Source organism: Ranitomeya imitator, chromosome 7 (assembly GCF_032444005.1).
Source record: "Ranitomeya imitator isolate aRanImi1 chromosome 7, aRanImi1.pri, whole genome shotgun sequence".
In the NCBI taxonomy this organism is placed as follows: Eukaryota; Metazoa; Chordata; class Amphibia; order Anura; family Dendrobatidae; genus Ranitomeya; species Ranitomeya imitator.
This window is the reverse complement of record NC_091288.1, coordinates 219,781,548-219,797,261: the sequence shown is the minus strand read 5'-3', so window position 1 is coordinate 219,797,261 and position 15,714 is coordinate 219,781,548. Positions and strand designations below refer to the sequence as shown.

Here is a 15,714-nt window from a genome sequence, read left to right as displayed (position 1 = left end):
GTTGTTCCCGGGTTTCCCTGGTGCTGATGCCAGAGTAGACTACCTCTGGTTAAACCGATCTCAAGCCCACAGGAGACAACATAGACATTTCTCATATTCTTGGTGCAGATCGGTGGGTTACTTATAGATATTGCCACCTTAAGACAGATTTGGACAAGGTCAGCTTCCATGGTTCATCTCCAGTCATACCTACAATATCTCCTAGAGTTCGGGGCTGATGATAGACCCCATTGCCAGTCCACTGTACCTCCAATATAGTCATTCCTAGACTACATGTCCTTCACTTATCCATTTGCTTCTCTTTTCCAGATAGTATCTCATGAGTTCAGGGCTGATGATAGACCCCATTGCCAGTCCACTGTACCTCCAAGATAGTCATTCCTAGACTACATGTCCTTCACTTATCCATTTGCTTCTCTTTTCCAGATAGTATCTCATGAGTTCAGGGCTGATGATAGACCCCATTGCCAGTCCACTGTACCTCCAAGATAGTCATTCCTAGACTACATGTCCTTCACTTATCCATTTGCTTCTCTTTTGCAGATAGTATCTCATCCTCTCCATCTCTGAGACATCTTGAGATCTCTCTGTTGGAAGCCAATAAGTGTGGAGCTGAAGGAGACATCACAGAAAGCGAAAGACGATTGTGTGCAGCAGCGAAAAGAAACAACGCATTTACTTGTCTGGTATGTACATAAGAAGATGAGGGACATGATGGGAACGGGAATCAGAAGTGCTAAAAAACTCATGACCATTGTCCTTCAAATATATTGCCCACAGATGGATTCCAGCGCCCCGCTTGTATGTCAGCCCAAGTCTGGAGGTCCCTGGTTTTTGCACGGCATGTTCAGCCAAAGTTCTCCACCCAAGAAGAATTCATGCCCAGGTAACTTTACTGCAGTCATGCCCAACTTGTCCTGGATCCAAGAGGTGGTTCCCAAGAAAGACCTCAGCTACTTGGAAAGTAATAAGACGATTCCTGATGACTCTGTGCCCGCAGCCAATACACCTGTCCCACCACTTCAGCCTAGCACAACACTGATATCACACACTGCTAATGCCACCCACACTGGTTCCTGTTCTGGGACCGTCACTGAGGATGGAGTCACTTGTGCCGGACACAGAACAACCACCCCCTACAATATAAGTTTCACCATTAAAGATGGGAACCGACAAATAAACTCAACTGGGCCTTCACCAACAACGAGCTCTGGTGTGGGACATTTATGGTGGAACTGGTCTACACATTGTCTTCTACTTCTCCTGAGCCTTGGTCTCTACGACTGAGGACCTTCAAATCCCGGAAGTCATGCAGCGGACTTGTGAGCCTCCTGAGCAGCACGAGTAGCGCTGCTTTCTTGCGAAGAGTCTCCACTACCGGCATCCATATTGTATGGAGAGTAGAACCACCAAGATGACGCTGCTATCCCACAGACGACCAGTGGGTTGCAGTGCAGTCGCCTATCTCAATATTTAGACTATTCCAAGGATGACGTGTACATACCGTAAAAGTGATCACAGGAAGTTCTACCTGCTGTACATGGGACTGCTTCTCTATGTGGCACAGACTTGTCTAATCCCCTCCCACTTATGGATATAACACACAAGAGCAGCATCTTTACCTTGTGCTGGGAGGGGGCTCTGCGTGCAGGGCAGATACAGGTGCGCTGTATGTTTTTCAGGCACATGCCCTATGCCGATACTGTCTGGCAAAGCCCATGATGGGAGGGGTGTTCACCTCTGGTCGCTTCCATTTCTCTTTCCTAGAAGGAGAGCTGCGGTTATATGTTTTTACGCATAACAGCCTCCTGGAACTACAAGTGCCAGGATTTCCTAATCATGTTTCATTTAATTACTGTGAAAACAAAATCTAGCAATATTTGTATGATTTCAATTCTAGAAAAATAAATTATGTTATTTGAATATTTTTTCGTCTATTGCTTACAATTACAGGAGTTATTATTCCAAATAACTCTCCTAAAATGTTGATTTATTATCCCATTGTCTCAGAGAATTGAACTAATATCGCTGAGGAGCCTTATTATCTTAGAGAACTCTAATTTCATAGATCAGACTTATTATGTCAGAGATCTCACCTATTATCTCATAGATCAGACTTATTAAGTCAGAGATCTCACCTATTATCTCATAGATCAGACTTATTAAGTCAGAGATCTCACCTATTATCTCATAGATCAGACTTATTATGTCAGAGATCTCACCTATTATCTCATAGATCAGACTTATTATCTCAGAGATCTCACCTATTATCTCATAGATCAGACTTATTATGTCAGAGATCTCACCTATTATCTCATAGATCAGACTTATTATGTCAGAGATCTCACCTATTATCTCATAGATCAGACTTATTATCTCAGAGATCTCACCTATTATCTCATAGATCAGACTTATTATGTCAGAGATCTCACCTATTATCTCATAGATCAGACTTATTATGTCAGAGATCTCACCTATTATCTCATAGATCTGACTTATCTCAAAGATCTCACCTATAATCTCATAGATCAGACTTATTATCTCAGAGATCTCACCTATTATCTCATAGATCAGACTTATTATGTCAGAGATCTCACCTATTATCTCATAGATCAGACTTATTATGTCAGAGATCTCACCTATTATCTCATAGATCAGACTTATGTCAGAGATCTCACCTATTATCTCATAGATCAGACTTATTATGTTAGAGATCTCACCTATTATCTCATAGATCAGACTTATTATGTCAGAGATCTCACCTATTATCTCATAGATCAGACTTATTATGTCAGAGATCTCACCTATTATCTCATAGATCACTTATTATGTCAGAGATCTCACCTATTATCTCATAGATCAGACTTATTATGTCAGAGATCTCACCTATTATCTCATAGATCAGACTTATTATCTCAGAGGTCTCACCTATTATCTCATAGATCAGACTTAATATCTCAGAGATCTCACCTATTATCTCATAGATCAGACTTCGTATCTCAGAGATCTCACCTATTATCTCATAGATCAGACTTATTATGTCAAAGATCTCACCTATTATCTCATAGATCAGACTCATTATGTCAGAGATCTCACCTATTATCTCATAGATCAGACTTATTATGTCAGAGATCTCACCTATTTTCTCATAGATCAGACTTATTAACTCAACTAACTCACCTATTATCTCATAGATCAGACTTAATATCTCAGAGATCTCACCTATTATCTCATAGATCAGACTTATTATGTCAAAGATCTCACCTATTATTGCATAGATCAGATTTATTGTGTCAGAGATCTCATCTATTATCTCAAAGATCAGACTTATTATCTCAGAGGTCTCACCTATTATCTCATAGATCAGACTTATTATCTCAGCTAACTCACCTATTATATCATAGATCAGACTTAATATCTCAGAGATCTCACCTATTCTCTCATAGATCTGACTTATTATCTCAAAGATCTCACCTATTATCTCATAGATCAGACTTATTATATCAGAGATCTCACCTATTATCTCATAGATCAGACTTATTATCTCAGCTAACTCACCTATTCTCTCAAAGAAGGACACGTTTTCTATTATTTCAGTCATTTGCTTATTATCTCAGAGAACTGATTTATCTCAAAGCAGTAGCTTATTCTCTCAGAAAACAGACGTAATATCTCAAAGTTTGGATGAATTATCCCAGAAAATGAACTCACTATCTCATAAACAAATCAATTTTCCCCTAGCCCTGCCACCAATCTCAAACAATAGACTTGTTATCTCAGACACTTGCTTATTATCTCAGTGAACTGACTTGTCTCAGAGAACAGAGTTATGATCTCAGGCATTTTCTTATTGTCATGATCTGAGAGGACAGACTAATCTGAAAGAAGAGAATCAGACTTATTATCTCAGCGAATAGAGTTATTATTTAAAAATTGCAGCTATCTCAGGAAAGTAACCGATTATCTAAAAAAAAAATCAACTTGCATCAGAGAACAGATTGATTGTTTCATAACACTGATGTATTTATTCTGGAAACCTTATCGTCTCAGACAACATATTTACTCTTAGAGAACAGACTTATTATCTCAAAAAGCTGATTATCTCATAGAAAGAACTTAGCATCTCAGTCACTGACTTATTACCTCAGAGACAATATCTGGAGAGAACAGACTTATCTTGAGGAAACTGACTTATTATCTCTGAGAACAGACTTATTATCTCGAAATATTACTGCTTTCTTCATCAGGCAGACGTTTTCAGTTGTTTCATGTTTCTGATCTTTTCATCACGCAAGATACGAGAATAAAATGATCGATGACTATTATAAAAGTCACAATTTATTTATTTTTACAGTTTTTTTACAATAATTTATAATTCAGCTTAAAAAATAAATAATCAGTTTAATGACATAAATAATATAAATACTCTGCGTCCGGACATAGTAGAGCAGGGCCGCGGTCCGCACGCCGCCGCACATCGTCCAGTATAAATAGTACAAAGTCATAAGTACAAAAGTTGCATAGCAGCGAATGGATATAAATATAGTGCACAGGTGACCCGCGGCGTCACCCGGATATAAAAGTATAGAATTCTTCATAAAGCTCAAACTATAAAAAAATATAAAATATGAAATAAAAACTTAGTGCTCATATTTATTACAGATCATTCCAAGCTCATTGTTCTGGAGCTCTAACTTATTATCTCAGTGCCCTTGCTTATCGTCTATTATCTTAGTTCTTATTCTTTAATTCAGCCCTTGGTTACTATCTCATAGCTCTTACTTATTATCTCGGAGTGCTTGCTTATTATCACATAGCGATTGCTTATTATCTCAGAGCTGTTATTTATTATCTTATAGCCATGACTTATTGTCTCAGATCTCTTACTTATCTCACAGCGCTCACTTATTATCTCTGATCTCTTACTTCTCAGCTCTTGCTTATTATCCCAAAGCTGTTGTCTATTATCTCATAGCACTCACTTATTATCTCCGATCTCTTACTTCTCAGCTCTTGCTTATTATCCCAAAGCTGTTGTCTATTATCTCATAGCACTCACTTAGTATCTCAGAGCTCTTACTTATTACCTAACAGCTCTCACTTATTATCTCGGAACTCTTATTATCTCAAAGCTGTTATTTATTATCTCGTAGCCCTCACTTATCATCTTAAATTTCTCATTTATCTCACAGCCCTCACTTATTATCCCAGAGGTCTTACTTATTGTGTAAGTGCCCTCATTTATTATCTCAGAGCTCTAACTAATTATCTCATAGTCCTCACTTATAATCCCACAGCTCTCGCGTATTATCTCACAGATCTTGTTTGTTATTTCACAGCACTTACTTTTTTATATCAAAGCTCTCGCTTATTATCTCAGAACTCTTTCATTTGATCTTTGTCCTCATTTATTGTCCTTGCGTAAAGTCTCAGATCTTTTATTGTTTGCTTACTCTTGCAGAGCCCTTGCTTATTATCTCGCAGTCCTTGCAGCATTACCGCATACAGTAATTGTTTATCTTTGTTTATTACCGCTAGAATTCTGACTTACTATCTCACCATAATGGCTGTGACTATTTGCAGTGTTCCACGACTAGAGGGTTGTGTATGTACGGAGCACATCTCCATGCTCTAGACTGTAGTACTGCAAGTGTAAGCATGTCCTGCACACTCCCTACCTAGAGCTGGGACAGCTGCACACTCCAGAGCCATGCTGGGACTTGCAGTGCCATGCACAGGGGTATAAGGGGTTAGGATTTAGTAGAACTAGAAAGGAATTCTGGGAGCGATCTGCAATCTTCTGCGGAATTCTGCATTGGTCGGATGATGTAATGGGGTCTGCACTACAGGAAATGTGATGCCAGGAAGCCCCATCTCACTGCTGACTCACAGGAGTGACATCACCGCTGCTGATGACATCATAGAATGAGAACATCAGCAAACTAATTCTGATACATTTAAATCTCTTTTCTGGTCCCACAGTCCTGGGCAACTTGTTGGGACTTGTAGTCCTTATTTAGACCACACAGACTCATCCATGCATGAGCCCGGGACCATCAGTCAAGAGCTTGTGATTGGTAAGTCAGCTGCTACCCCCTGGTGGGAGAGCTGGCAAAGTGCAGCGCAGAATCCACGAGGTCCTCGAATGGTCCTGATGTGGCAAGTGGTGGCCGCTCTGGAGATACGTAGGATGGAGGCTTGGCTACATCGGCTGACGTTCCGCATGCTTCTCTGAGGCTGTATCACACTTTCCCACTGTCGTCTCCTGGACGGGCCCCGTGCTGCCTTTGGCCATCGTGTAGGGTCCACCTTTGGCTTCTCATACTTTAGGACATTTATGTCTCCTTAGACGTCTTCTACGAGTGGCAACAATCCTTCCTGCTCTGCCCGAAAGTGTCTCTCTTGTTCCTTGCGGCCCTCAGTATGTCCATGTCTTTGGGCACCCTCATCAGCCAGTCCTTGTACTCTCTGCACAGGACGTAGCCCCGGACCTTCCTCTTGAAGGTGTTTTCGTCTGTAGAGGTCCAGCTCAGGGGTTCGGCCAGGGTGGACGGAGGCTGGTAGCCCAGGATGAAGATGGCATCGTTGAGGTTACTGAGTAAAGCCTCTGAGGACATCTGGGCGATCTCCAGGAGCTGGTGGAGCAAGGCCGCCGATGGGTTTAGGGTCAACTGTTCATCGCGAACCAGCTGGAAGAACTCGGACATGGTGGAGAAGGCTTGTCTGGCCAGTAGAAGACGGTCACTGGGACATAGACACCTCCAGGCCCTGAAGCCCATGGCAGCGGTGGGAAGACCGTTCTCAAACCAGGAAGGGAAGCTGAAGTTATCGTCATTGAACGGAGAACCTTGGTGCTGCAGCTACGGGAGAGAAACACAGAGATGAGAACCAGCCACAAGAAAGAGGGTCATAACAAGGGTCAAAGGGGTCCTCTCGAGTGTGCCATGTTCAGCCCCCTCCACCCATGGGCAATAGAAATGACCAGGGAAATGTGGTGCTGTAATGCAGCAGGGTAATGTGGTGCTGTCATGTAGCAGGGAAATGTGGTGCTGTAATGCGGCAGGGAAATGTGGTGCTGTAATGCGGCAGGGAAATGTGGTGCTGTAATGCAGCAGGGAAATGTGGTGCTGTAACGCGGCAGGGCAGGGAAATGTGCTGTAATGAGGCAGGGAAATGTGGTGCTGTAATGAGGCAGGGAAATGTGGTGCTGTAATGCGGCAGGAAAATGTGGTGCTGTAATGCAGCAGGGAAATGTGGTACTGTAATGCGGCAGGGAAATGTGCTGTAATGCAGCAGGGAAATGTGGTGCTGTAATGCAGCAGGGCAGGGAAATTTGGTGCTGTAATGCGGCAGGAAAATGTGGTGCTGTAATGCAGCAGGGAAATCTGGTGCTGTAATGCAGCAGGGAAATGTGGTACTGTAATGCGGCAGGGAAATGTGGTGCTGTAATGCAGCAGGGAAATGTGGTGCTGTAATGCGGCAGGGCAGGGAAAAGTGGTGCTGTAATGCGGCAGGGAAATGTGGTGCTGAAATGCGGCAGGGAAATGTGGTGCTGTAATGAGGCAGGGAAATGTGGTGCTGTAATGCGGCAGGGAAATGTGGTGCTGTAATGCGGCAGGGCAGGGAAATGTGGTGCTGTAACGCGGCAGGGCAGGGAAATGTGGTGCTGTAATGAGGCAGGAAAATGTGGTGCTGTAATGCGTCAGGGCAGGGAAATGTGGTGCTGTAATGCGTCAGGGCAGGGAAATGTGGTGCTGTAACGCGGCAGGGCAGGGAAATGTGGTGCTGTAATGCAGCAGGGAAATGTGGTACTGTAATGCGGCAGGGAAATGTGGTGCTGTAATGCAGCAGGGAAATGTGGTGCTGTAATGCAGCAGGGAAATGTGGTACTGTAATGCGGCAGGGAAATGTGGTGCTGTAATGCGGCAGGGAAATGTGGTGCTGTAATGCAGCAGGGAAATGTGGTGCTGTAATGCGGCAGGGCAGGGAAAAGTGGTGCTGTAATGCGGCAGGGAAATGTGGTGCTGAAATGCGGCAGGGAAATGTGGTGCTGTAATGAGGCAGGGAAATGTGGTGCTGTAATGCGGCAGGGCAGGGAAATGTGGTGCTGTAATGCGGCAGGGAAATGTGGTGCTGTAATGCGGCAGGGAAATGTGGTGCTGTAATGCGGCAGGGAAATGTGGTGCTGTAATGCAGCAGGGAAATGTGGTGCTGTAATGAGGCAGGGAAATGTGGTGCTGTAATGCGGCAGGGCAGGGAAATGTGGTGCTGTAATGCGGCAGGGAAATGTGGTGCTGTAATGCGGCAGGGAAATGTGGTGCTGTAATGCGGCAGGGAAATGTGGTGCTGTAATGCGGCAGGGAAATGTGGTGCTGTAATGCGGCAGGGAAATGTGGTGCTGTAATGCAGCAGGGAAATGTGGTGCTGTAACGCGGCAGGGCAGGGAAATGTGCTGTAATGAGGCAGGGAAATGTGGTGCTGTAATGAGGCAGGGAAATGTGGTGCTGTAATGCGGCAGGAAAATGTGGTGCTGTAATGCAGCAGGGAAATGTGGTACTGTAATGCGGCAGGGAAATGTGCTGTAATGCAGCAGGGAAATGTGGTGCTGTAATGCAGCAGGGCAGGGAAATTTGGTGCTGTAATGCGGCAGGAAAATGTGGTGCTGTAATGCAGCAGGGAAATCTGGTGCTGTAATGCAGCAGGGAAATGTGGTACTGTAATGCGGCAGGGAAATGTGGTGCTGTAATGCAGCAGGGAAATGTGGTGCTGTAATGCGGCAGGGCAGGGAAAAGTGGTGCTGTAATGCGGCAGGGAAATGTGGTGCTGAAATGCGGCAGGGAAATGTGGTGCTGTAATGAGGCAGGGAAATGTGGTGCTGTAATGCGGCAGGGAAATGTGGTGCTGTAATGCGGCAGGGCAGGGAAATGTGGTGCTGTAACGCGGCAGGGCAGGGAAATGTGGTGCTGTAATGAGGCAGGAAAATGTGGTGCTGTAATGCGTCAGGGCAGGGAAATGTGGTGCTGTAATGCGTCAGGGCAGGGAAATGTGGTGCTGTAACGCGGCAGGGCAGGGAAATGTGGTGCTGTAATGCAGCAGGGAAATGTGGTACTGTAATGCGGCAGGGAAATGTGGTGCTGTAATGCAGCAGGGAAATGTGGTGCTGTAATGCAGCAGGGAAATGTGGTACTGTAATGCGGCAGGGAAATGTGGTGCTGTAATGCGGCAGGGAAATGTGGTGCTGTAATGCAGCAGGGAAATGTGGTGCTGTAATGCGGCAGGGCAGGGAAAAGTGGTGCTGTAATGCGGCAGGGAAATGTGGTGCTGAAATGCGGCAGGGAAATGTGGTGCTGTAATGAGGCAGGGAAATGTGGTGCTGTAATGCGGCAGGGCAGGGAAATGTGGTGCTGTAATGCGGCAGGGAAATGTGGTGCTGTAATGCGGCAGGGAAATGTGGTGCTGTAATGCGGCAGGGAAATGTGGTGCTGTAATGCAGCAGGGAAATGTGGTGCTGTAATGAGGCAGGGAAATGTGGTGCTGTAATGCGGCAGGGCAGGGAAATGTGGTGCTGTAATGCGGCAGGGAAATGTGGTGCTGTAATGCGGCAGGGAAATGTGGTGCTGTAATGCGGCAGGGAAATGTGGTGCTGTAATGCGGCAGGGAAATGTGGTGCTGTAATGCGGCAGGGGACTTCGGCATCGTTGGTCGCTGGAGAGCTGTCTGTGTGACAGCTCTCCAGCGACCACACAACGACTAAACAGCGACGCTGCAGCGATCGGCATCGTTGTCGGTATCGCTGCAGCGTCGCTAAATGTGACGGTACCTTTAGGTTTTTATAATCTAAGGTCTCAGCTTGTTATATCAGGTCCTCACATGTTATCTCAGGTTCTTACTTATTATTTCTGGCCCTAGCTTATTATCTTATGTACTTGTTATCCCAGGTTGTAGCTTAATATCCCAAGCCTTTGCCTATCATTTTAGGTTCTCACTTATTATCTCAGGCCCTAGATTATTATCTTTTGGTTCTTGTTATCTCAGTCTGTTCCGATAATCTCAGGATCTAGCCGAATATCTCAGTTTTATGCTTATCATTGATATCATGGGATCTAACTGAATATCTCAGGTATTTGCTTATTATCTCAGGTCCTCACTTATTATCATAGGACCTAAGTTATTATCTCACATTCTAATAATTCCAGGCTCTAGCTTATTATCTTCACTTTATGTTAGGTACTTGCTTTCTAGCAGAGGCCCAAACTTATTATGTCAGGTTTTTATTAGATTGCGAGCTATTTCGAGTAGATTTATATGTGTATATATAAGCCCTGTGGATTGTGAATAATAATAATGGAGGAGCAGAGTGGGACTGACAACCGTCCCGTACAGCTAGTTGTCAGAGAGGGGGTTACTTACATATGTGTTCAGCACCACAGTCGCATTGCTCTTGTATAAAGAAGCCAAACTGCTTATTCTGGTGATGATCTCTTCTCCTGATAGAGGAAGGGCGGCCGATCCGCGGTACCACGCAACAACGCCAAACGCCACAAACACTGCACAGAGGATGGAGAATATAAATGTATGTACAGTTTAGCGACCACGATATTATGCACCATAGTAATAATACAGAGCACCAACATAGTAGTAGTGTACAGTACCACCGTAGTAATAATACAGAGCACCAATACCGTAATAATGCACAGCATCACTATGTCTGCTGTAACCACAGTACCACTGTCAGCACCATCTTGTCCAAAGTAAGCACAATACCACCATGTTGGTTGTAAGCGTAGTACCCCTATGGAGTGCAGCGCCACCATGTCTGCAGTGAGCCCAGCACCACCATGTCTGCAGTGAGCGCAGTACCACCATGTCTGCAGTGAGCGCAGTACCACCATGTCGGCAGTGAGCCAGGACCACCATGTCTGCAGTGAGCCCAGCACCACCATGTCGGCAGTGAGCCCAGCACCACCATGTCGGCAGTGAGCCCAGCACCACCATGTCTGCAGTGAGCCCAGCACCACCATGTCTGCAGTGAGCCCAGCACCACCATGTCTGCAGTGAGCCCAGCACCACCATGTCTGCAGTGAGCCCAGCACCACCATGTCGGCAGTGAGCCAGGACCACCATGTCGGCAGTGAGCCAGGACCACCATGTCGGCAGTGAGCCCAGCACCACCATGTCGGCAGTGAGCGCAGTACCACCATGTCGGCAGTGAGCCAGGACCACCATGTCGGCAGTGAGCCAGGACCACCATGTCGGCAGTGAGCCAGGACCACCATGTCGGCAGTGAGCCAGGACCACCATGTCGGCAGTGAGCCAGGACCACCATGTCGGCAGTGAGCCCAGCACCACCATGTCGGCAGTGAGCCAGGACCACCATGTCGGCAGTGAGCCAGGACCACCATGTTGGCAGTGAGCCCAGCACCACCATGTCGGCAGTGAGCCAGGACCACCATGTCGGCAGTGAGCCAGGACCACCATGTCGGCAGTGAGCCAGGACCACCATGTTGGCAGTGAGCCAGGACCACCATGTCGGCAGTGAGCCCAGCACCACCATGTCGGCAGTGAGCCAGGACCACCATGTCGGCAGTGAGCCAGGACCACCATGTCGGCAGTGAGCCAGGACCACCATGTTGGCAGTGAGCCAGGACCACCATGTCGGCAGTGAGCCCAGCACCACCATGTCGGCAGTGAGCCAGGACCACCATGTCGGCAGTGAGCCAGGACCACCATGTCAGCAGTGAGCCAGGACCACCATGTTGGCAGTGAGCCAGGACCACCATGTCGGCAGTGGGCCCAGTCCCACCATGTCGGCAGTGAGCGAAGTACCACCATGTCGGCAGTGAGCCCAGTCCCACCATGTCGGCAGTGAGCCCAGTCCCACAATGTCGCCAGTGAGCACAGTACCACCATGTCGGCAGTGAGCCCAGTACCACCATGTCGGCAGTGGGCGCAGTACCACCATGTCGGCAGTGAGCCCAGTACCACCATGTCGGCAGTGAGCCCAGTCCCACCATGTTGGCAGTGGGCGCAGTCCCACCATGTTGGCAGTGAGCCCAGTCCCACCATGTTGGCAGTGGGCGCAGTACCACCATGTCGGCAGTGGGCGCAGTCCCACCATGTTGGCAGTGGGCGCAGTACCACCATGTTGGCAGTGGGCGCAGTACCACCATGTTGGCAGTGGGCGCAGTACCACCATGTTGGCAGTGGGCGCAGTACCACCATGTCGGCAGTGGGCGCAGTCCCACCATGTTGGCAGTGGGCGCAGTACCACCATGTTGGCAGTGGGCGCAGTACCACCATGTCGGCAGTGGGTGCAGTACCACCATGTTGGCAGTGGGCCCAGTCCCACCATGTTGGCAGTGGGCGCAGTACCACCATGTTGGCAGTGGGCGCAGTACCACCATGTCGGCAGTGGGCGCAGTACCACCATGTTGGCAGTGGGCGCAGTACCACCATGTCGGCAGTGGGCGCAGTACCACCATGTCGGCAGTGGGCGCAGTACCACCATGTTGGCAGTGGGCGCAGTACCACCATGTTGGCAGTGGGCGCAGTACCACCATGTTGCCAGTGAGCCCAGTCCCACCATGTCGGCAGTGGGCGCAGTCCCACCATGTTGGCAGTGGGCGCAGTACCACCATGTTGGCAGTGGGCGCAGTACCACCATGTCGGCAGTGGGCGCAGTCCCACCATGTTGGCAGTGGGCCCAGTCCCACCATGTTGCCAGTGAGCCCAGTACCACCATGTTGGCAGTGGGCGCAGTACCACCATGTCGGCAGTGAGCGCAGTACCACCATGTCGGCAGTGAGCGCAGTACCACCATGTCGGCAGTGGGCGCAGTCCCACCATGTTGGCAGTGGGCGCAGTACCACCATGTTGCCAGTGAGCCCAGTACCACCATGTTGCCAGTGAGCCCAGTACCACCATGTTGGCAGTGGGCCCAGTCCCACCATGTTGGCAGTGGGCGCAGTACCACCATGTTGGCAGTGAGCCCAGTACCACCATGTTGGCAGTGGGCGCAGTCCCACCACTTTCGTTCATCCTCTCTGTATGGAGATGGGACTTACCTGCCCCTGCCAGCATCCTGCATCAGCTCCCTGTCCCAGTGCTCCACCTGCCCTGCAGGTGAGCGGCCTTTATACCTGTCCCCTCCACCCCCCATGTCCTTTTCCCGGTGTAGTAATCTGTAGACGTCACACACCCCCTGCCGTGCTGCCTCAGAGAGGAATCCCCATTCTCCGCTCCACGCTGTCATTCCTGCTTCCTTCTAAGAAATCCAGGAGGAGGAGAGTCAGGTGCTGACTCGAAGAGAAAGTATGTAAAGGGGGCGGCGAGGTGACCCATCCAAAGAAGCCCAAATACACCTGACCAGTGACTCGTGCCCCCTCGTCTGCCCTCACCCCCCAGAGCTGTCACCTCGCTGACGGAAGCGCTGCCAAGACAATGAAGCACTGCAGGAGTTGGGTTACCATCCTTCACCCCCCTAGGAGGTATTATATGAGTCGCCCGCCTTCCCCCCCAGGGATTTGGCACAAATCTGGTGTAAAGCACACGTACACACGTGAAACATGTAATTACACTTCATGCCTGACGTCCCGTGAATCGCTACCTGATACGGGCAGGTGATAAGTGCCGCCACCGTCACCAACCACTGCGTCAGTCATGGCACGGGGTGATGGAGGCTGCAGAGCGGCGTGAACGTCCAAACTTTACACCTCACTAGTGCGGTGGTCTCCTGTCTGAGCTTGTTGGGGGTTGCAGTTTTTCAGCAGCAAAGGGGTCATAGGTCTGACACCTGTCTCATACTCTGGGGAGCTGCCGGCAGCTAGGGGGTCATAGGTCTGACACCTGTCTCATACTCTGGGGAGCTGCCGGAAGCTAGGGGGACATAGGTCTGACACCTGTCTCATACTCTGGGGAGCTGCCGGAAGCTAGGGGGTCATAGGTCTGACACCTGTCTCATACACTGGGGAGCTGCCGGCAGCTAGGGGGACATAGGTCTGACACCTGTCTCATACTCTGGGGTGCTGCCGGCAGCTAGGGGGACATAGGTCTGACACCTGTCTCATACACTGGGGAGCTGCCGGCAGCTAGGGGGACATAGGTCTGACACCTGTCTCATACTCTGGGGAGCTGCCGGAAGCTAGGGGGTCATAGGTCTGACACCTGTCTCATACACTGGGGAGCTGCCGGCAGCTAGGGGGACATAGGTCTGACACCTGTCTCATACTCTGGGGAGCTGCCGGCAGCTAGGGGGTCATAGGTCTGACACCTGTCTCATACTCTGGGGAGCTGCCGGAAGCTAGGGGGACATAGGTCTGACACCTGTCTCATACTCTGGGGTGCTGCCGGAAGCTAGGGGGACATAGGTCTGACACCTGTCTCATACTCTGGGGAGCTGCCGGCAGCTAGGGGGTCATAGGTCTGACACCTGTCTCATACTCTGGGGAGCTGCCGGAAGCTAGGGGGACATAGGTCTGACACCTGTCTCATACTCTGGGGTGCTGCCGGAAGCTAGGGGGACATAGGTCTGACACCTGTCTCATACTCTGGGGAGCTGCCGGCAGCTAGGGGGTCATAGGTCTGACACCTGTCTCATACTCTGGGGAGCTGCCGGAAGCTAGGGGGTCATAGGTCTGACACCTGTCTCATACTCTGGGGTGCTGCCGGAAGCTAGGGGGTCATAGGTCTGACACCTGTCTCATACTCTGGGGAGCTGCCGGAAGCTAGGGGGACATAGGTCTGACACCTGTCTCATACTCTGGGGTGCTGCCGGAAGCTAGGGGGACATAGGTCTGACACCTGTCTCATACTCTGGGGAGCTGCCGGCAGCTAGGGGGTCATAGGTCTGACACCTGTCTCATACTCTGGGGAGCTGCCGGAAGCTAGGGGGACATAGGTCTGACACCTGTCTCATACTCTGGGGTGCTGCCGGCAGCTAGGGGGACATAGGTCTGACACCTGTCTCATACTCTGTGGTGCTGCTGGAAGCTAGGGGGACATAGGTCTGACACCTGTCTCATACTCTGGGGAGCTGCCGGAAGCTAGGGGGTCATAGGTCTGACACCTGTCTCATACTCTGTGGTGCTGCTGGAAGCTAGGGGGACATAGGTCTGACACCTGTCTCATACTCTGGGGAGCTGCCGGAAGCTAGGGGGACATAGGTCTGACACCTGTCTCATACTCTGTGGTGCTGCTGGAAGCTAGGGGGACATAGGTCTGACACCTGTCTCATACTCTGTGGTGCTGCTGGAAGCTAGGGGGTCATAGGTCTGACACCTGTCTCATACTCTGGGGAGCTGCCGGAAGCTAGGGGGACATAGGTCTGACACCTGTCTCATACTCTGGGGTGCTGCCGGCAGCTAGGGGGACATAGGTCTGACACCTGTCTCATACTCTGTGGTGCTGCTGGAAGCTAGGGGGACATAGGTCTGACACCTGTCTCATACTCTGGGGAGCTGCCGGAAGCTAGGGGGTCATAGGTCTGACACCTGTCTCATACTCTGTGGTGCTGCTGGAAGCTAGGGGGACATAGGTCTGACACCTGTCTCATACTCTGGGGAGCTGCCGGAAGCTAGGGGGACATAGGTCTGACACCTGTCTCATACTCTGGGGTGCTGCCGGCAGCTAGGGGGACATAGGTCTGACACCTGTCTCATACTCTGGGGTGCTGCCGGCAGCTAGGGGGTCATAGGTCTGACACCTGTCTCATACACT

At 49.2% G+C, this 15,714-nt stretch overlaps 2 protein-coding genes across 2 annotated transcripts in view; one reads left to right on the top strand and one right to left on the bottom strand.

Annotated features, from left to right (window-relative positions):
* The window catches only part of PRSS53 (serine protease 53), a 37,268-nt gene extending 35,343 nt beyond the window's left edge, over positions 1-1,925 (top strand). Inside the window, exons 13-14 of the mRNA XM_069735053.1 lie at positions 544-686; positions 781-1,925. Coding sequence (XP_069591154.1) covers positions 544-686; positions 781-1,287 — 650 coding nt within the window. The 3' untranslated portion in view covers positions 1,288-1,925. The remainder of the gene's footprint in view (positions 1-543; positions 687-780) is intronic.
* Positions 1,926-4,902: 2,977 nt separating this feature from the next.
* Positions 4,903-13,107, bottom strand: LOC138646051 (cardiotrophin-2-like). The gene is made up of 3 exons (XM_069735522.1): positions 13,065-13,107; positions 10,411-10,547; positions 4,903-6,860 (listed from the first exon to the last, which is right to left on the bottom strand). The coding sequence occupies exons 1-3, from the start codon at positions 13,078-13,080 to the stop codon at positions 6,357-6,359; spliced, it is 657 nt and encodes a 218-aa protein (XP_069591623.1). The 5' UTR covers positions 13,081-13,107; the 3' UTR covers positions 4,903-6,356.
* Between the last annotated feature and the right edge of the window lie 2,607 nt (positions 13,108-15,714).

Coding starts and splice junctions, on each gene's coding strand:
- LOC138646051 (XM_069735522.1), bottom strand. Junction 6,861..10,410: donor CTGTGGTGCTGAACACATAT/GTAAGTAACCCC, acceptor TCTCTCCCGTAG/CTGCAGCACCAAGGTTCTCC.